Consider the following 20,314-nt stretch of genomic DNA (forward strand, 5'->3'; position numbering starts at 1 on the left):
CAGCGTGTGGTGCCAGGGGCGCTGGCCTGACCCGGGCTCTCCTGGAGGGTTTGGTACAGCCCTGCAACATCTGTATCCTTTGCTTCTCGCTTTCTTGCCCAACAGCCACTTGCTTTCTACCCTCAGGAAGGTTTTCCTTTTTTTGAACGCTCTGCACTGCATTATTCACTCCTCCTGGTCTCGGGGCTGTACCCCTCTTCCCCCTCACGTGCACAGTGTCCCTTCTGGGGCCGTTGTCTGCTCGCGAAGGAGAGAGCAAAGGAAGGAGAATGGAGGCAGAACAGAAGGAAGAGGCTCCGGGCTGACGCCGACTGCACATCTTTTCCTCTTTTATTCTAAAACACGGCCAACACGTGCAAGGCTCCAGGCACCAGCCCAGGGTCACTGCTCCTGGGCAGGGGCTGGGCCCTCTCAGGTGGCGATGAAGCAGCCAAGGGACACGGGGAGCTCCAGGCACTCTACAGAGTAACGATCCTTCTGCAGCAAGAGCAGCTCCTGCAGGTGGTGGTGCAGTGCCGAGTGGCACGATGACAGACACAGGCGGCCCTCCTTCAGAAAAGGCGCTTCTCATACCTGCGAGGGGAGCAGCAAACCAGAGAGGCCTTTTACTGATCCACCTCACCCAGGGCAAGCACCAAAGACGCAGTTAGGAACGGCTCCTGGACTGCTGGCCCATGGCGAGGAAGGACCCGGCACACTGGCCGCCAGCAGCTCGTCTGCTCACGCCTTGCGAGAGGAGCACCGGCCCAGGCTGGAGGCCAAGGCTGCAGCTCTGCTAGCAGCACAGGATGGCTGTGGTTAACCCCACCCCGATGCCTGCCCCGGGGAAAGCGGGGTTCCTGTCACAAGCACTTACGAGTGGAGGCCATGCACCCCTCCCTCCACCTGGGCAGATGTCGTCCTCTTCTCAAACTTCAGCTCTCCCGAGTACATCATGGCTCTGAGGGGGGAGAACACCAGTCACAAACCAGCCAAGAGTCCAGGGGAGACAGTGCTCTGACACGCATTCAGCTGCAGCAGCTGGGACGAGGGACACTGGCTCCTCCAGCTGCAGCCAGAAAAGTCTTTGCTGTGCTCTTAAGCCAGGCAGAGCAAGGTAACCCCAACGTTTCAAACCCAGGCAGCTGACCCTGCCACAGGAGACCTCGCTCCTGCATCCCTGGGGGCTGGCAGATCCCTGAGAAGAGGGAAGAGGGCTACAGCAAGGTCAGAACACACAGCAGCTTGGGTACAGCTTGCCTAGGGACCCCAAACGGGGCCTAACCAGAGCAGAAGCAAGGAGAAGCACTCACCGCACTTGGGTCAGGCTCTTGGCACCAATATCCTGGCAGGAATGCTGGATCCCAGCAATCAAGTATGGAATGAACTTGTGGATAGAGCCCTTGTCCTGCACTGCACCGGAGACACCCTGCGCCACTTTGATTTTGTCCGTCTCGCTGCGCGGGGGCACAAATCAAGGAAGTTTATGAAGCAGAGAAGCCCCAAAAGCTCAACCTGCTACCCCAAAGCACTATCTCTTACCTGAAATACCGGTTCTGGCTGCCTAAGTTCTTGTCCATGGCATCTAGTGAGCCCATGCCACGGTATTTCTTCAGCCTAATCCCATCCGAGAAGAAGTACTCGCCTGGGGCCTCGGTGGTGGCAGCCAGGAGAGAGCCCATCATCACTAGCACAAGAGACCACCAAGAACAGCTTGTCAGCAGCAGGAAAGCCGGGGCCGCAAAACCCTCAGGGTCGCTGGGCACAGCGCGGTGCTGCATCCCCCGTGCCCCCAGCAGGCAGGTTCACGTCCTCGTGCCCGGAATCTGCTGCCGTATGGAAACCATTCCTGTGAGGCTCCCTCCAACGTGCCCGACGCGTCGCTCACCTGTGGAGGCCCCCAGCGCGAGGGCCTTCGCAATGTGTCCAACCGTCTGGATCCCTCCGTCCGCAATCACGGGGACACCGAATCTCCGGGCGTATTCGGACACCTTGTACACCGCCGTGGCCTGGGGGCGGCCGCACGCCAGCACTGCAGGCAGGGAGACAGCAAAAGGAAAGCTCAGCTCCCACGCAGCAGCGCGTTCCTTCCCCAGCAGGCCCATTTAAGGCTTCCAGCACACACATGCTCCAGCACTCGGGAACGCACAAATCCCTGGATGCTCCTTCCCTAGGCCGAGTTGCAAGAGAAGTGGATGCCCAGGAGATGCCTGCTGGGACATCCTCGCGACCCTCAACTCCAAAAAGCTGTGGGTGACCTTGGGAGCGGGGTCTTTGGCCTGGGAGCAGCCGACACGCGTGGCTCGTGCTGGTGCCCAACAGACGTGTGAGGAGCTCGGGAAAGAAGCAGAGCAGACTCCAAAAGCCCCTCTCCAGAGCATCCCTGGCACGTAGCCACGTCCCACCGCTGGCTCCCTCCTAGCGGTGCCAGACCCCTTCTCCGAACACCCAGCCGCTGTATGATGTGCTGCTTGCATGGAAAGGCAGCTGGCTGGGGGAGAGCTGTATGTATATATATATACAGATAGATATTTATATATATACATCTGCATCCACACACATGCAGCAGTGGAAAAGGAAACGAGCAGGATGATTTGATGGCTTACAGGAAATAACTTCTGTTCCTGCTCTGCAACACAGCAAAGATTCTGTCAAGTTTAGCTGCCCCATAGGAAGGGAGTTACCAGGTTTGGATTTACCTGCTCTTCCCAGTTGGTAGCAGCGAGAGGCTTCCCATCGTGCAAGGGAAAACCAGCACAGGGCACGCCTGGTAACACATCTGTCAGCCACAGGCATGCAAGTACGCGGAGATAAGCTTCTCTGAGGGAGACCTCCCTTCCCCACAATTAAGTGGAAGCCTTCTCTCCAGTCATGGTTAGTTGGATACACCGGGTAAGTTTATGGCCATGCAGAATTAGTGCCTCGTAGCGTGGACTCCAGGTGCGGGTTAGCCTGCCCGGCAGCAGCGCTGGCAGAGCACGTCCCTGGCAGAGTTTTCCCAAGGCCGGGAGTCTAAAGCTGCCCCATTCCCAGTTCTCAGCAGCAACTGAGAGAGGGAAGCCAGACTCCAGGCTCGGATCATGAACGAACTGATTTTAATCAAACCAACCTTGGTGTTAAGCTAGGGCTCAGCCAGCCAGGGAGAGTCTGCCAGCTGTAATAGGAAGGCCGTTAGTCTTAAAGAGGTGGTCTCGCTCGGTACTGCACTGCTCAAGGCCACGTTTGGCTGCAAAATGCTGCGAGTGAAGAGCTCTGTAGAGAGAAGCACCTGATTTTGGAGGGCCTGCCCTCCAGGGTGTACGGGATTCTACCACAGACAGCATGAGGCCTGCAGAAACCTCAAAAGAGCAACCATGAAGACCAGCCCTTTAAGGAACAGCACAGCTCAGGGCCCCTGGGAGCACCACAGCGTTCCGAGTGTCCCAGTGCCCAGCGTCACAGCTTCAGAGCGCAGGCTTCCAAAGCAGGTTTAGAGCACACACACGCCAAGTGGTCTGGGTGAGGGTTTGTCTTTTTTAGCGTATCTGCAAAGGGTGGCCCTACAAGACCATCTGCTAAAGAAAACCTTCCAGGATCTTCAACAGAAACCTCTTTTCCCTTTGAGGTGTGTCAGAATGAGGAGAAAGGGCAAAACCCAAGGGTCGCCTCGCACGGTTGCTCGATCCAATAGCATCAGAGAAGTACAGAGCAGACAGCGCTGCACCCTGTGCTGGGCAGGGGAAGAGCCCTTTCTCTCCACAGGTTGAAAGATGGAAAGGTGGGGAAAGATGTGGTTCTGGTACACAGCTGCCAAGGTAGCTGTACACAGTTTAGGTCCCTCTGCAGCCTTGGGGGAGCTGGCTTCAAGTGAAGCTTAGCCAGTGCATAACTTCCCTGCAGCTGGGGCCAGATTTAGAGCAGGACTGAGAACTGTTGCTCAGGAGTCACCTCCCAGCACTGGATCAGCTGGGATATGCCCAGCTAGAGATCCAGAAGATTCCACCAGGAAGCTCAGTCAGGCTCCTGAACCGGATTTTGGAGTGGAGGGTGGACGAGCCTGAGTGCCCTCAGCTTTAACAATTCAGACTCTGCTTTAGGAATTCAGAAAGGCTTCTCAGCTTCCATTTCAGATTCAAAACCAGTATCCAAAGCCACAAAACCCCAAGTGCATCTACAGCTAAATTATTCTCAAACAAGCAGTAGGGCCATGTGCAGCCAAATCAGGGTCCTGCTTCAAGACACGTAATTAGGGTTGGGAACAGGGCAAGTGACTTACTATAGGTGCCCGTGACAGTAGAAGGGCATTTGGGGCTGTGGGACTTTAGGTCTGGAGGGATCTTTGGAGCAGCTAAACAAAAACAAACACACACATTTTAGAGACAGAAGAACAGCAGCAGAACAAAGGACCCCAGCAGTGACCTGCTACTAGGCAGAGCATACGGTGTGGGACAGAGCTGACCTTGCATCCCTTTCCAACCCCAGCCAAGCCAGCGGCCAGATCCAAGCCAGGCCCGGCTGTGCGCAGCACATGCTCGCCCTGCCCCAGCAGCCATCCAGAGAGATGACCTCCCTAGCCAGAAGACCAAAAGGGGACAAAAACCTGAGGACCTGTGGTTAAAGAGTTTTGCAACTACGTCTCCTGTGAAGTGCCACATTCTACCTCTGCTCTGTTCCCCCCGCCAAAACAAGCACCCAACCCCACCTCCTTTGGCAGCAGGGAGAGGCACCTTCTGGCGTTGTTCATCGCTGATGCGGAACGGAGCAAGCCCCAGCAGGTCCTCTGCCTCGGAGCCAGAGAAGGACACATGTCCTGGTTCTGCTCTGGCTAAGGAAGCGTCACAGCCCAAGGACACCACCACCTCCCTAGAAATGTCACCGAGACAGACTGCCCTGACTGGGAAGCCCACACAGCCTGTGCTCCCATGGCAGGTAAAGCAGCCTAAGCTTGAGGGCTGCTCAAAGGATTTGTGCTGGGTTTGGCAGAGCTAATGCAGTGCTTTTAGCCATCAGCTACCCTCTTGCTGCCTCTTGGGGCACGGACCAAGGAGCAAAGCAGATAGGGGCCGCGTTTGTGGGCTGCAGAGCCTCCACCACCGCTGTGCGCCTCGCCTGCCACGTTCAAAACACAAGAACTGAGCCTGTCCTCAAAGCAGCCTTTCTCCAGGCCCTGGGGATGCCCCTTTTTGCTGAGGATGACCACCCAGCCCCTGCCCCACACAAGCTCTGGCTTTCTGCTGAGACAACGGCCAGAAATCCCGTTTTGGCCTGAAAACTGCAGGAACGCATCGAGCCCGGCAGACCAATTCTGAAGCATCACGCACACTGCTGCCAGAGGGAAAGGCAACAGACAGCCCAGTGCACTTCACCCGGTAAGTCCCTCTCCCTGCAGAGCTGCCCGCCAGCCCCATCCCACACCAAGCCAGCGGCTCCTCTTGGGCAAAGCCACGCGTCCCACACTTGCTCTACTCAGCCTCGGTCAGTACTGGGAAATGCCTTTGCTGCTGCTGCCACCCCAAAGGTTTGACCCAGGTGATGAGAACATCCTGGACGAATGGGGTGAAAGAAGGCTTGTGGCTGGACACTGCCCTTACAACAGGAGAATTCCATCCTGGCTATGGTGCTTTCAACAGGGAATCTCTATTAATAAACAGACATCTTGAGCCTATTTAAGAGATAGCTGATCTCTCTCACCTTCCTGCGTGATGCAGATGGAGCCACTGCCCATCCCGACTCTCAAAGCATCGACCCCCGCGTCAATGAGGTTCTTGGCCTGAGCCGCGGTCACAACTGTGGAGAGCAGAAACTGGTTTGAAGAAACACAAGCAGATTTGCGCGCAACACCGCTCTGCCTGGTGCCTTTCCCCATGGCTGCAAACGCCCTCACCCAAGGCACCAGCTCCACCCTGTGTCAGAGCCAGGCCTGGCTGCAAAAGCAGCAGCGGGTTTCTGTCCCAGCTGTCCCCAGTGCATGAGGTGACACTGGTCCTTCAGGCTACTCCGCAACATGCTCACGCTCCGAGGCTGTGGTAGCAGAGGTTGCTTCACTGTGCCAAGCACTCTTTGGGCCACACCAGGCTAACAGCAGCGCCAGTGATGCACTGGCTGGGTAAAGACACGGACTGCTGAGCTCTGCTGTCAGGAGGCAGGGAAATTTTCCATCAGATTTCAACATTAGGCAACATTAACTATTATTATTACCCAAAATTTTGAACTGGTATGCTAGAGAGGCTGATGAGCTGCAGAACAAAAGTTTCAAAAAGTATTAGCAGCTGTGGCAGGAGCAGGGCACTGCCCTGTGTCTGCAGAATGGTCTTGCTCTGCTCCACGAGTGATAGGAAACCATTTTAAGCTCACAGATGTTTACCAAGAGGATCATTTCAGTCACATCCCTGCAGCTCTCTCTCTAAGAAACAAACATTAAAGTCAAGAATAATCTTCAACACACGCCTACCGTTTCCTCCAATGACTTGTAGGTTGGGGTATTTCTCCTTAATATATTTTATCATGTTGATCTGGAAGATGGAGTTCCCCTGAGAGGAATCCTGCAACAGAAAGAAAACCAATCCCAACCACAATTTCTCCAGAAGATTACAAGTGAAGCTTCGGAAGAGCCTCGGATCCTTGCTCTGCTTATCAGGGTCTCTGCTAAGTGGGCAAAATACCTCTCCAGACTGAGCACAGAACCAGAGGAGAAGCTGCTGCCGAGACAGTAACGTACCTTCCCTGGGCAAGGCAGCTTATTGTGAAGACCTCGCTAATATCCTTCACACTTAAATCCTGCAGCTTCAACAACAGACAAGTGGCAGCACATCTGGCTGTGGCGAAGAACCAAGTGGCTCTGCCACCAGGACACCATCAGCCCCGTCTCAGACTACAGGTGAGACGGTGAATGTTGGTTGTGAAGCCCTGAAGGGCTGGCGGGGGGACGCATCTCTCCCTGCTGCGCAGCAGAGCCACTGAAATACCAGCTGCTGGCCAGCAAGCGCTCAGGCCCTGCCAGCGTCCATGACCCAGCGTCTGTTAAACATTTCCAGCCACAGCGCTGCTCAGCCAAGCCCTTGGAGCATGGTGGACTTGCAAGCTAACGATCGATGGGAAAAACCAATGTGCAAATACAGGCAGTGACTGCTGTGCCCAAAAGCTTGAGAGGCCACAAGGGGACAAGCAGCTCCAGGCTGACCACTCATAGGTGGTTAAAAGAATAACACAGCAACATCAATCAGTTGAAGGGACACTTTAAGAAGCCAAATAACCAAAACTAGTTAGGAACAGCAAAGAGGATGGTGGCAGACTGCAAGAAGCATTTGTAGAAGACTCTGTATTAACTAAGAGCATTTCTTTTCTCAGCCTTTGGGACTTCGATGCACCCTACACACCCTCATGTGGCCACAAATCTCCCAAAGCAAGAGGAATCCTCTTATTGGAGGACTCCAAACTGAATTAGACTGAGAGGACTGCTGTAAAACAGAAGGACCTGTAACAAAGGCAGCACGTGCCACGATGCTGCCTCGCTGTCAGAGAGATTCACTCAAATCAGACCCTCGGCCCACCCAAGAGGTGCCTCACCAGCACTACGGCATCCACGCCAGCCTGCACCAGGAGGTCCAGCCGGTACTTGTCGTCTTCATGGGTCCCGATAGCGGCACCACAGAGCAGCTGCTTCTTGGAATCCTTAGACGCTAGAGGGTAGTCCCTGTTCTTCTTGAGATCGGTGCGGGCAATTATAGCCACCAGCTCGTCATCTTCATTAACAATTGGCAGCTTGCCTTGAAACAAACAGAAAGAACATCACTGCAGATTTCTGCAGGAGACAGAGAGCCTGGAGCGGTGTGGCAGACCAGGAGCATCAGGCAGGCAGCAACTGGTACAAGGTGGAGACTCCAAGAAGTCTGTTACCAAATCCCGCAGCCCTGGCTCGGGAAACAGAGCAAAGCGCTTGCAGAACTGGAGAAGGACTAAGTATTTTCACACTGGCCATAGAAAAAGTCTTTTTTAATAATTAGACCCATAATACCATGTTAAAAGTCAAACTACCAAACCCTAAGAGAGTTGAATTGAGTGCCAAAACGTACAGGCCAGGACAGAAAACTGAAGATGTGTGCCTGGACAGCCAAGCGCTCTTCAACTCCTGGGCTGCCAAGAATCCCTCAGCTTCAAACGGATTTGAGATGAACGCACGTGAACTCTGTACCCTGGCAGAGGGCTGCGGGCACTCTCTCCTCACTGGCCTCTCCGTGTGCTGGAATGCAGCCCTTCCACGCTCCACCCACGCGCAGACGCGTGCTCACGTTCACCCACTGCTGCTCCCGGCCCAGCACCTCCACAGCCCTCCCTTGTGACACAGACATTTTCAGGTACCTTTTTTACTCCTTTGCAGGATTTCATTCGCTTCTTTTAACATTACGCCAGCCGGGGCCACAACAAGGTCCTCCCGCTTCGTCATAATCTAGTGGGAGGGAGAAGATAGAAAGTCACAAGAACTCCTTCGCACGGATCTGAAAATAACAAACCTCTCAGCCCACGTGAAACGCGAGGCAGGAGCCATGTGGGAGTGCTCTACAGACAAAAGGAGCCCACGGCACAGCAACGCGCCCCCAGGAACAGCCTCCAATGTGCTGTCCCCTCCTTGCAAGCAGCCCAAACCCATTGGTGTAGTGAAAACAGGAGATGGCAGAGGGCCTCAGCAAGCCGAAGAGAGCACCTAGAAGCAAGGGACAACTCTCAGATGACCCTTGTTTGGGATGTCACCCAAACGGCCCTGCCTTTTAATAGAGCACAGGCAAATAAGGGCTGGAGAAGCCTCCCCAGTCCCATGCCGTTCTGGCAGAAACGCTACCCCCAAGCTCATTTTCAGGCAGCGATCCCCAGCGCACAGGCTCGGGAAGGGCTCTGCCCAGAATAACCCCCTGCTGCTGGCAAGGTCAACGGGGCGAAGGAGTCGCCTCAATCCAAACAAACACGCTCACCCACGCTCACTCTGACAAACAAGCACCAAAACACAGCAGAAAGGCAAGGGGCAACGGACACAAGCTGGAACACAGGAACATCTGATGCGGTACACAAAAAAAAGCTTTCACCTTGACCATGGTCAAACACTGAAGAGGCCCAGAGAGGCGGTGAAATCTCCATCCTTGGAGACACAGACACAGCCCCACACAGTGCAATGCACATCACACAGAAGGCCTGACAGAGGACCTGGAGGTCCCTCCCCACTGGCAGCGTTCTGCACTCACAAAACTCATGTAGGATGTTTCCCTAAAGGTTCCCAAAGCAGCCAGGGAAAGCTAAAAGGGAACGCTCCTAACCCTCAGCAAAGGTAGATTAATTGCAGACAACAATGAGGGAACGCTTTAGTTATTTACACCATAAGAACAGGCATTTTGTATCAGGATAGAGGTTCACCCTGCCTGCATGCATCCAAAACCCTACCGATGACAGAACCCACATCTCAGGAAATGCTGGAGGAATCACAGACACATCCCAACACACTGTCCCTAAGCCTGCAGGATCCACAACCTCCGCAAGCTACAGGAGACCTGTGTGTTTAACTGGATGGCAATGAACAGCTCAGCAAGATGACTGCTGGACGGTGAGCAGGAAGAGATCTAAGAGACCTTTCATCCTCTTAGCCTTGCCTGGTGACAGAGGCAAGAATCAAATGCTAACAGCAGCAAGCCAGCTTTGCAAGACTGAATGATTCACATAAAGGATGAGAGGAGATTCTTATCTGGCTCCTGTGAATGGGCCAGCATTTCTTCAAAGGGCCATGTGCACTTTTATAACCTACTCTCTGTTTAGGACTCCTGTTACAGGTATTTATAGGCGATTTCAAACCAAACAGGGATGAGCATGTGATACCAGGTTTGGCCAGCAAGAGCTAAAAATAGTTGTGAGTCAAGGCGAAGCCTGGGCGAGAGGCACCGCTGGTGTAACCTGACAGCGCCGCGGATCTACTGTTACAGCGCTCGTGTAACAGGACCACCACATCGAACAGGAATCAACATCGGCATCGCAGAGAACATTCTCCTGTACGAGGACAGGCTGGCAGTGCAGCAGAACAAAGGCTAAGCCGCAGTTCCTCACATTTAGAGGTTTGTTTTAAAGAGCAAGTCGCCTAGATGAGGCACGCAGGAAAAAGCAGTGCAGAAAATATGCACCCTTGGAGGGCTTGCTGGGCACAGCGCAGTTGCCAGAGCCCTGGACGTTGCCAGCACGCTATGTGGAACCACAGCAGCAGCCAGGAACACCGGGAATTAATTACTGAACCAGGGGAGAGCAGCAGCCGTGGAGAGAACGGCTTCCACAGCACTGAAAGACAATCCCACAGGAGGAGTCATGCAAACACTAACAGCACTTTCATCTCTCTTTCCACTTTCTTTCATCTGCTCCACAAGAGCTGCAGAGAGAGTGTGAATGAGTTGCAGAGAGAGTGTGAATGAATGCCACTACCCTGGAAATACGGTTAAAGATGGACCCACAAAGCTAACACGGAGTTGCTCCCTCTGGCTGGCGCAGCATCCTCACAGCCACACACTCACCCTTCTCCTCATCACAAGCCACACTCGCTTCCTAATGCGATGCTCGCATCCACCGGCTGCTCACAAGCCCTTCTCACCTCGCCGAGAGGCAAGTCGTGCTCCGACTCTTTCAGGAAATCAATGTCTCGAGATGAAATGATCCCAACCAGTTTGCCCCCCATCTTCCCGTTGTCCGTGATGGGAATCCCACAGAATCCATGACGAGCTTTCGCTTCAAACACATCTCGCACTCGGTCATTTGGGCTCAGCACCACAGGGTCTGTGATGAATCCTTGCTCGTATTTCTGGAAAGAAGCAGATCCAGCAGCCAGGCTGAGCGGCACTGCCAGACCGAGCAGAAGCCAGGCACAAGCCCAGTGGTTACTGCAGCTGCTCACAAAGGTCTGCAGGCACCCAGCCTGGCCATGTGCTCACCAAGAGGCTGACTCCCAGACCAGCACTATGGCTCACCCAGGGAGCATTAGATTCCCCAGAGTCTCCAGGCTAACCTCGTTCCTGAAATTATGGGGAATACTCCCAAACCAGGAGGCCCGGCAGCTCTCTAATCACAGGCTGCGCATGGATAGTGCGTAACTCACAAGAGGTTTGTGCAGGCAGCCATGGAGCTGGCCTCTTCTCCCAAGTGACAGGGGACAGGACAAGAGGGAATGGCCTCAAGCTCCGCCAGAGGAGGTTCAGGCTTGATATCAGGAAAAAATATTTCACGGAAAGGGTCACTGGGCACTGGCAGAGGCTGCCCAGGGAGATGGTTGAGTCACCTTCCCTGGAGGTGTTTAAAAGACAGGTGGATGAGGTGCTCAGGGACATGGTTTAGTGATTGATAGGAATGGTTGGACTCGATGATCGGGTGGGTCGTTTCCAACCCAGCGATTCTACGATTCTACTGCTCCAAAACACCAAGAGCTGGCACACTTTAAAGGTGTCCCCTCCCAGCTCCTTCTGCGGGGCCAAACCCCACCACCCACCTCCATGAAGCACCTGGAGCGGCCACTCACCTTCACTTTCCGCACTTCGTTGGCCTGGAACTCCGGTGTGCAGTTGTGGTGGATGAAGCCGATGCCCCCGGTGAGCTGGTAACACAAAGGCAGCTGGTAAATGGCTGCGATAACTGCCTGGCCCTTCACTGAGTGCATCCAGCCGTGGGCACAGAGCGCTGTGCCACCCAGGCCACCCTTGTGTTCATAGAACACCAGGTCGGGAAGGCCCTCTAGGACCACCTCGTCCCTCTAGGACGAGAGGGAATGGCCTCAAGCTCCGCCTGGGGAGGTTTAGGCTGGACATTAGGAAAAAATATTTCATGGAAAGGGTCATTGGGCACTGGCAGAGGCTGCCCAGGGAGGTGGTTGAGTCACCTTCCCTGGAGGTGTTTAAGGGACGGGTAGACAAGGTGCTGAGGGACATGGTTTTAGTGTTTGATAGGAACGGTTGGACTCGAAGATCTGGTGGGTCTCTTCCAACCTGGTGATTCTATGATTCTATGATCTGGTCCAACCTTTCTAGGTGATTTACGGTTTAAATGAGACAGCCCAGCACCCCGTCAAGCCGGGACTTAAAGGCATCCAGTGTAGAGTGATCCACTGCTTCCCCGGCAGACGGTTCCACTGTTTCACCGTGCCTGCCTTGCCCGCAGCCTCAGGGACGCGGAGAAGCTCGTCTCCTCGCTGAGGGGGCTGCCGGGGGCCCCGCAGCGGACAGGCCCGCGCCTCACACGCCTTTCCCACCCGCTCCCGCCAACGGCAGCTACTCACCGCCATGGCGATGGCCATGCCGGCCTCGGTGACCGTGTCCATGGGTGAGGAGACCAGCGGTGTTTTCAGGGTGATCCTCTTGGTCAGCGCCGAGGTCAGGTCCTGCAGGGAGGCAGCGGGTGAGCAGCGGCCCCGGTACCGGCCCCAGCCCACCCCCTCATCCCCGCCACTCACCACCTGGTCTGCTGTGAAATCGATGTACCCGGGGAGGATGAGGAAATCGCTGCGGGTAGAGGGCAGGCGGGTTAGTGACCACCACCCTGCTGCTAGACCCTGCTGCCCTGCTCTGCTGGATCCCCGCTCCCTGTCCCCCTGTCCCTATATCCCAGTCCCTTCCCTGTGTCCCAGTCTCCATATCCTAGTTCTGCTCCTCGGTGTCCCCATGTCCCAGCCCCCACATCCCGATCCTGATCCCTGTGTCCTGGCGTCCCAGTCCCCATATCCCGGTCCCAGCCCCCGTGTCCTGGTTCTGCTCCCCGATGTTCCGGTCCCGGTCTCCCCAGTGTCCCAGTCCCAGCCCTTATATCCTGGTCCCAACCCCTGTATCCTGGTCCCAGCCCTTAAACCCCGGTCCCAGCCCTTATACCCCGGTTCTGCTTCCCTCTATCCCGGTCCCAGCCCTTATACCCCGGTCCCAGCCCCTCTGTCCCGGTCCCAGCCCCTCTGTCCCGGTCCCAGCCCTTATATCCCGGTCCCAGCCCTTATACCCCGGTCCCAGCCCTTATACCCCGGTCCCAGCCCCTATACCCCGGTCCCAGCCCCTATATCCCGGTCCCAGCCCCTATACCCCGGTCCCAGCCCCTCTACCCCGGTCCCAGCCCCTCTATCCCGGTCCCAGCCCCTATATCCCGGTTCTGTTCCCCCTTATCCCGGTCCCAGCCCCCATGTCCCGGTCTCCCGGCCCCCTTATCCCGGCCCCGTGTCCCGGTCTCCCGGCCCCCCGGTCCCCGCGTCGCAGTTCCGCTCCCCCTATCCCGGTGCCGGCCCCGCGGTGCCCCCTCACTTGTACGTGAGCCCATCCCCGCAGCTGAAGAGCTGCTGCGCCGTGAGCCCGTCGTCGGGCACGTAGCCGGTGCCGCCGCTGATCAGATAGTCCGCCATCGCCCCGCCGCGTGCGCCGCCCCGCGCCGCCCCGCGCCCCCTGCCGGCCCGGAGGAGACACCGCCCCGGGGCCCCCGCCCGGCGCCGCGGGACACGGCCCGCTGCAGGGGGGACACTGCCCGGGGCGGTGGGACACTGTCCAGTGCATGTGGGACACTATTTGGTGCATGTGTGACACTGCCTGGCACTGTGTGACTCTGCCTGGCACTGTGTGACTCTGCCCAGTGCATGCATGACACTGCCTGGTGCATGCGTGACACTATTTGGTGCATGTGTGACACTGCCTGGCACTGTGTGACACTATCTGGTGCATGTGTGACACTGCCTGGCACTGTGTGACACTATCTGGTGTATGTGTGACACTGCCTAGTGCATGCGTGACACTATCTGGTGCATGTGTGACACTGCCTGGCACTGTGTGACACTATCTGGTGCATGTGTGACACTGCCTGGCACTGTGTGACACTATCTGGTGCATGTGTGACACTGCCTGGCACTGTGTGACACTATCTGGTGCATGTGTGACACTGCCTGGCACTGTGTGACACTATCTGGTGTATGTGTGACACTGCCTGGTGCTGTGTGACACTATCTGATGTATGTGTGACACTGCCTGGTGCTGTGTGACACTATCTGATGTATGTGTGACACTGCCTGGTGCTGTGTGACACTATCTGATGTATGTGTGACGCTGCCCAGTGCATGTGTGACACTACCCGGTGCATGTGCGATGCTGCCTGTCACTGTGTGATACCATCTGGTGTATGTGTGACTCTGCCGAGTGCATGTGTGACACTATCTGGTGCATGTGTGACACTGCCCAGTGCACACATGACATCTGCCTGATGCTATGTGACACTGTCCAGTGTTGTTTGACACTGGTCAGCACAGTGTGACACTGCCCAGTGCACGTGTGACATAGTCCACTGTTTTTTGACGCTGCCCAGTGCACATGTGACACTACCCAGGTCTGTGTGACACTGTCTGATGCATGTGTGGTCCTGCCCGGCACTGTGTGACACTGCCCAGTGCATGTGTGACACTGTCCCTGTGGATGTCACCCAGTTCAAGGCCCTGCACAGGACCGTGTCCAGGCGGGTTTTGGATCTCTCCTGTGCTCCAGTCTATGCCCGTTGTCCCTTGTCCTTTCACTGGGCACCACTAAGAAGAGTCCAGCCCCATCCTCCCGACACCCACTCTTCAGGTATTAATAAGCACCGACGAGATCCCCTCCCAGGCTTCTCTTCTCCCGGCTAAACAGACCCGGGTCTCTCAGCCTTTCCTTGTGAGAGAGCTGCCCCAGCAGAATCCGAAGCAACTTTGTAAGCCAGAAAGGATCTGCAAGAAGGGTGGAAGTGGGGGCAGGGGCCAGGTAACAGTCTAGAAACGTGAAGGAATGGAAAGCAAAGAGGAGAGGGAGCCGTGCGGGGCAGAGGAGGATCCCCAGGGATCCCAGCTGGACGCTGGCCTCACGCAAGCCCCCTGTTCCAGAGGCTGCCGGGTCAGGCCGTGCACACAAACACTTTGAAGAGGATGGCTGAGGGGCTCAGTGTGGCACTTTCCGATGCCTGTGCCACACAGGGCAGCTGGAGGAGGCTTTTGGAGAAGAGCAGGAGCAGGGAGCACTGTGCCTATGGGAGGGGAGCGGGCACAAACACCCACCTGACTTGGAGGAACCAGCATTCGGTTGTTGCCAGGGTAAGGATGACAAGTTTGGGTGTCAAAAGTTCCTGTACAAGGAGCTACAGAGCAGCCTCCTCTTCTGACAGTGGGTTTGCTTGTTGGGATATACCAGAGCTGGCCTCGGAGCTCCGGGGAGATGAGATAAGCTCACTGCTCTTATATGACAGGGTCTCCGAGGCAACCCACTATTTAACAAGTTCAGGAAACTAAAAAATGGCGCTGCTGTAGCTCCAAAGTTCTGACTGAAGCAGATGAAATCCTTGTCCAAAGGTTAGAAGTAGCTTTAAGAGAACATAACTGTTAACTCATGTTACCCACCTACAGGAACTGCGACCAGACATCTGTACCGGCCTCCTGAGACACTCGGAAGCAAACGGCCCTTGCATGTTGTCAGGTTTGTTGGATACATTGCAGGCCCTGGTTTGGATTAACGAATTCTGGTCTGACGAAGGTCCTCAAAAGAACACGGACTTTAGAGAGAGCAGTTAAGCTTGGCTTTGGTAGACACTCATGTTGGCTTTGATATAACAGGAGAAAACCCCTGAATGAGTGATCCACGCTGTGGAAAGAAGCAGGACTCCTAGGTGCTTGTCTGGTCTCAGCAGCAGTAACCTACACGGAATAGAGGTCACACTTTCTAAGTTACAGTCATTTCCCATCAAACGCTGGTTTTGTTTGTAGCGGGAAAGGCACGTGCGTGCCTCAGCACAGGGGTGTCCCTTCGCTGTGAGGCTTCCAGGGGCCCTTGTACCCGAGCCACCAACGACGACACTTGAAACTTTAAGTCAACAGATTTGTAGCGATCTTGTTGCTATTACCGTGAACACCAGCACCGACACCATCTCGTTCCTACAGCCACGTGTTAACGGTGTTTGTCACTACGCTATGCTCTGAACCTCACAGGGTTTCAACACGTGTTCCCTAGCAGTCTGCTGTGAAAGATTGCATTGCACCCTGTTTTTACTTCTTCATGTAAATTCTAGGTTTATTCACAGTTGAGAGTTGATTTCACCTAGCCGGACACTTATTTCCCACTGTTTGCAGTGCCCTTGGGGTAGGGAGCTATGAGAAAAGCCCTGTCCTCTGTAGTAAATAAAGCATCTAGGCTCACACCACCGACAGCAGTAAGGGGTAAAGGCACCGAGAGCCTCATCCCAGAGACAAGGTTCAGAAACACAGACTTCCAAAGGAAAACGCTGCCTGCCCAGGACACGCACTCTCAAGTCAGCATTATCCGTCACAGGATCAGCAGAATGGGAGGCACTGTGCCAGACCAAGATCAGCGTAACAGGTCTCTCTACCCTTTATTTTAAATAAGGACAGTGCTAACAAAGGTTCGCTAAGCCTAGGCTGGGCACGCACTGATCTCGGCTGTTATGCTAGAGCACGGGCACAGCAGTAAACAGGCAAGTTGGCTTCTGTTCCAGTAGAAACACCAGGCAAAGTTTAATGGTTCTCAAACAGACTACAACAAAGGCTGCAGGGAAAAACATTTTATTTCCAAGCAGATTACAAAGAGCAGAGAATATAAGAGTAAAATTAAATTAAAAAAATAGTTGAGTGCATCTCTTTAAAATGATTTGTAGTGTGAGTTACTCACGGGGCAAAGCTACTGGAGAGTTCTGAAGGTCACTTTGCAGGATGCCAATCACATGTGCTGTTTAGACCGGGGTCAACACGGGAGGGACAGACAAGACGTATTTTGCATATAGGCTGCACACTCATTATCAAGCGAGGCTCTGGGCTGCAACAGGACCCTGCCTTTCCGAGACATCCCCTCCACCTCGTTTTCCCCTGCAGTTTCCTCTCAAGTTCTAGATGCGGTTTATTGCTGCTGCGAGTTCAATCTGCCTCCCCATTCTGATGAGCTCAAATGAAAACGGAGAAACAGGCAAACGCGGCTGCCATGCGCAGTTATACAGGGAAAGCGACTGCAGTGCTGAGAGCTGAGCTGCAGCCACACAACGAAAGCAACCGACAAGCAGGGGACACGGCCATTGCTTCAGAGGTTTTGGGGCAGCATGTCAGTGAGACTGAAGATTTGAGATGCTTCTTAAGGTAGGAAGATGCTCGAGCTGAGAAGGGCTCTTTCTATGCACTGGCACCAGTGAAACAAACAGGCTGAAACATCAGGATAAAGTACATTCCCTGTAGTGTTTGAGGGGAGCAGCCCCAACAAGAAGATGCGGAGAGAAGCCCCGTCTAGGGTGGAAGACAGTTTATATTCCACTTAAACACAGATTTAAGAGTCCAAACACTAATTACAAGTAAGTCACTATTAAACTTGGATGAGAATACAGTTTGGTTGGACTGTGCAGAGTCAATCAGTGTCCAGCAGCGCTCAGACCAGCAAGAGGATGAGCAATGAGAGTATCAGCAAGTCTTCCACCTCACATGTGCTCAGAGAGCTCTGTCCTATCAGATCCGCACCTGTTCTTACTGCAGCACAAGAAGCTTGCGGGCCTAATCCATTCTAAGTACACCAAGGCAGAGAATAGCCCTGATGCAGCTGAGAACAAGACTGGCTTAACTTCTGCCCAAGCAGCAATGGTGCACAAGACTATTCTTATTTAGCGATCAGGTTAAGTCTTTTTTCACCAGTCCAAGGCAGAATAGTTCAGGAACTACCTCAGGCTCTGTCTCTAATCTAAAATCCAGGAGATCTCTAGGGGTGAAGCAGCCAACAGATGAAAGCCTTATTAAGTTACTTAGGCTGTTCCCTTTGCTCACCACCCTAGACAGGAGCAAAGAACCACACTAGTTTGCTCTCTGCTGCTTCAGCCATTACCACTTAGAGGAAATGCTTGAACTCTTGAAAATAAATTAAAAGCTAATGGTGCCGTGGACAAGTGTGTAAGAAGCTACAAGTTTCCTTAGGAAAGCAATGCTACTAGTGTCAAGAGAGAGGACAATACACAAGTCCCATGTCAGAACGCGAGGTGCTTTACAACAGTCAGTCATGCTCTGTTTTCTGTGGTTCTTTTCAAACCACAGAGATAAGATGAGCACAGTTCAAAACTAACAACGCAGGGTCCCTAGCTTGATCCTCTCAGCTTTTTTAACTTAAAGCTTGATGCATTTTCAGCCTGTCTCATACAAGGCATAGGGCATGGAGAGTTCCCGTTTAATATATACACACATACAAGAGCTAGCAGTTTGGCACTCTCAGAGCCGAGGGGGAATGCCCTTTAAGCAGCAGTCAAGCTGGTTATAGGAAAGTGTTAAAAAGCTAGTTTACATGTTTGAGTGGGAACGTTTCCCAAAACTTGGATAGCAACTCAAAGCCACAGCACTCGTCTGTGCTGCTCTGTGCACATATCTTCCTATAAGCCCCTAAAAGGGAGCAGATCATGTTCTTCACTATCAAAGAACATCATATTTATATTCTAGAAATACTGTACCTTTTAAATTAGCTCCAGAGAGCCAGACTAGAAGCCAGGTCCAGGCAAATGATCCTTAAGTCACAGTATATCGATTGTCTCTAAAAATAGGGAATGAAGTTAACACAGTGGACACTCTGATGAGACAGTACAGAACAGTACAGCAGTCCACTTCTGCATCAGCAAATCCTTCTCCTATGTATGTCCAAACAATGAGAAAATAATGGAAACTCTTCAGCCTTTCAGGACAAACCCAGTCATCAGGAGACCTCTACAGCTGACCATGTGCCAAGCTCCCCTGCTTTTAAACGGTGCACTCCAAGAACTCCACCCCTACAATGAGTTTAGATGATCCTACAGTTAAGACTGGTAAGGAAAGTGCACAATCTGGAGTTTTAAGGTAACATGGAATTCTGTTTCCCCCGAAAGCTCAGCTGAAGTTATCTGTCCACCCCTAACTTGGAACTGCCCTAATAGTCTATCAAGTTATTCCAGCTTCTGGCGATTTTTAGAGTAAGAGGTGACTCCAAAAGCCACCCAATGAAGCGACTTGCACACTGGGTATCTAGCAGATGACTTCAACAACCACAGCATTCCCGATGGAGACAAAGCTCACACTGAGGTGCGGGCCTGCTGGAGCTAGTTTCCCATGCAGCACTGCAGAGCACACACTGGAACTCGAGCACAGAACTAACTGCCCCAAAGAATGGGAAATTCACTCTTGTGCAGGCTTGTCAGACTTCCTGAGCCATAAGCACAACCCAGCTGCTTGAAGCGGTGGGAGCTTGCCCCTAACCATGTCCTTAAATATTTAAATTAGGGCCAGTGATGGACATTCTGGCCACTAAGATATGGCGAAGGGATTACAGGTTTCTGACAGCTGAAGCAGTGTTAGTCATCCTGAGAGCCACTCTACCAAGAGGCAACTGCTAGCTCCCAACAGCCAGGCTGAGCTGAGGCTGCACGTTGCCAGCACAACACACCACCTGGCTACCACCTTCCCAACTTACCCACCGGGATCTGGACACCAGCCCCGGGCTATTTTCCCCTGGCATAACTCTGAGGGCAGACACTGAGCTAAGAGCCTACTTTAGAGTAGGGGTTATCAATAAATAACAGCATGTTGCTACTTCACCGCTCCGCACCGATTTGAGCACAGTGTTATACAGGAAACAAACAGCTCATTTTGACAACCAATTCAAGCACATCTGCTTTCTCAGGAACACCAAAGTCAATATGAAACATCAGGGGCTTGTAGTATCTTTAAGCCCGCACACCTCAACGCTTATCAAGAGCACAAAGGCAGGGAACATCACAGCTACTCTCATCCTATGTGCACAACCGACAGAGGGCAGACCTTCCTTCTCATACAGACAGGTGCTGGTCAACAGAAGCTTCAGAAAAATTGCTTGCCTGTATACAAGTTTAAGTTCTTTTACTGTAATATATATTTAAATAGATACTTATATATTTTTGGAACAGGGAAGGTACGTAAGATGGAGAACCAGGGAAGCCAAGTTCAAGAAGCAGAGTCGTTTCTCCACATTCGAGAAGCTGGTGGCACAACTAACAAGCCTGGCTAGAGTGATCTCCCATTTCAAGCATGGTTGGCTACCTGCTGGCTTCGTAAGAGCATTCTACTTGTTAATGATATAAAATACAACAACCATTTAAGATGCAGCAAGGCAAGGCTACAGGGCTAGGGTTTATGATCATGGAACAATGCCAGAAGCTAGACAGCTGCTTTAGAAGTGTGAAAAGGCTGTTAAATGGCAGGAGTAAGCCACACGCTGCTCCTGAAAGGCCTTTTCCCTCCAACACCCCTTCATCCTGCCGTTGGTGTGATGTATTCCTAAAGGTGAGGAGAGGGGGATTTGCCTAAGGGTGAAGCCTTGCAGGCCGGCCA

The 20,314-nt window shown here is 53.5% G+C and overlaps 1 protein-coding gene across 2 annotated transcripts; it reads right to left on the minus strand.

The window, feature by feature from the left end:
• Positions 1–302: 302 nt before the first annotated feature.
• IMPDH2 (inosine monophosphate dehydrogenase 2) lies at positions 303–13,365 on the minus strand. Of its 2 annotated transcripts, XM_069866337.1 has the most exons (15): positions 13,248–13,365; positions 12,419–12,467; positions 12,245–12,346; positions 11,492–11,566; positions 10,574–10,780; positions 8,317–8,404; positions 7,525–7,724; positions 6,410–6,500; positions 5,650–5,745; positions 4,235–4,306; positions 1,868–2,011; positions 1,522–1,666; positions 1,293–1,436; positions 857–940; positions 303–573 (listed from the first exon to the last, which is right to left on the minus strand). In XM_069866337.1, the coding sequence occupies exons 1-15, from the start codon at positions 13,343–13,345 to the stop codon at positions 552–554; spliced, it is 1,617 nt and encodes a 538-aa protein (XP_069722438.1). In that variant the 5' UTR covers positions 13,346–13,365; the 3' UTR covers positions 303–551. The 2 variants fall into 2 exon arrangements, with proteins under 2 accessions (XP_069722438.1, XP_069722439.1); XM_069866338.1 differs by lacking the exon at positions 4,235–4,306.
• Between the last annotated feature and the right edge of the window lie 6,949 nt (positions 13,366–20,314).

The sequence above is a fragment of the Phaenicophaeus curvirostris genome, chromosome 11 (genome assembly GCF_032191515.1).
Source record: "Phaenicophaeus curvirostris isolate KB17595 chromosome 11, BPBGC_Pcur_1.0, whole genome shotgun sequence".
NCBI lineage: Eukaryota > Metazoa > Chordata > Aves > Cuculiformes > Cuculidae > Phaenicophaeus > Phaenicophaeus curvirostris.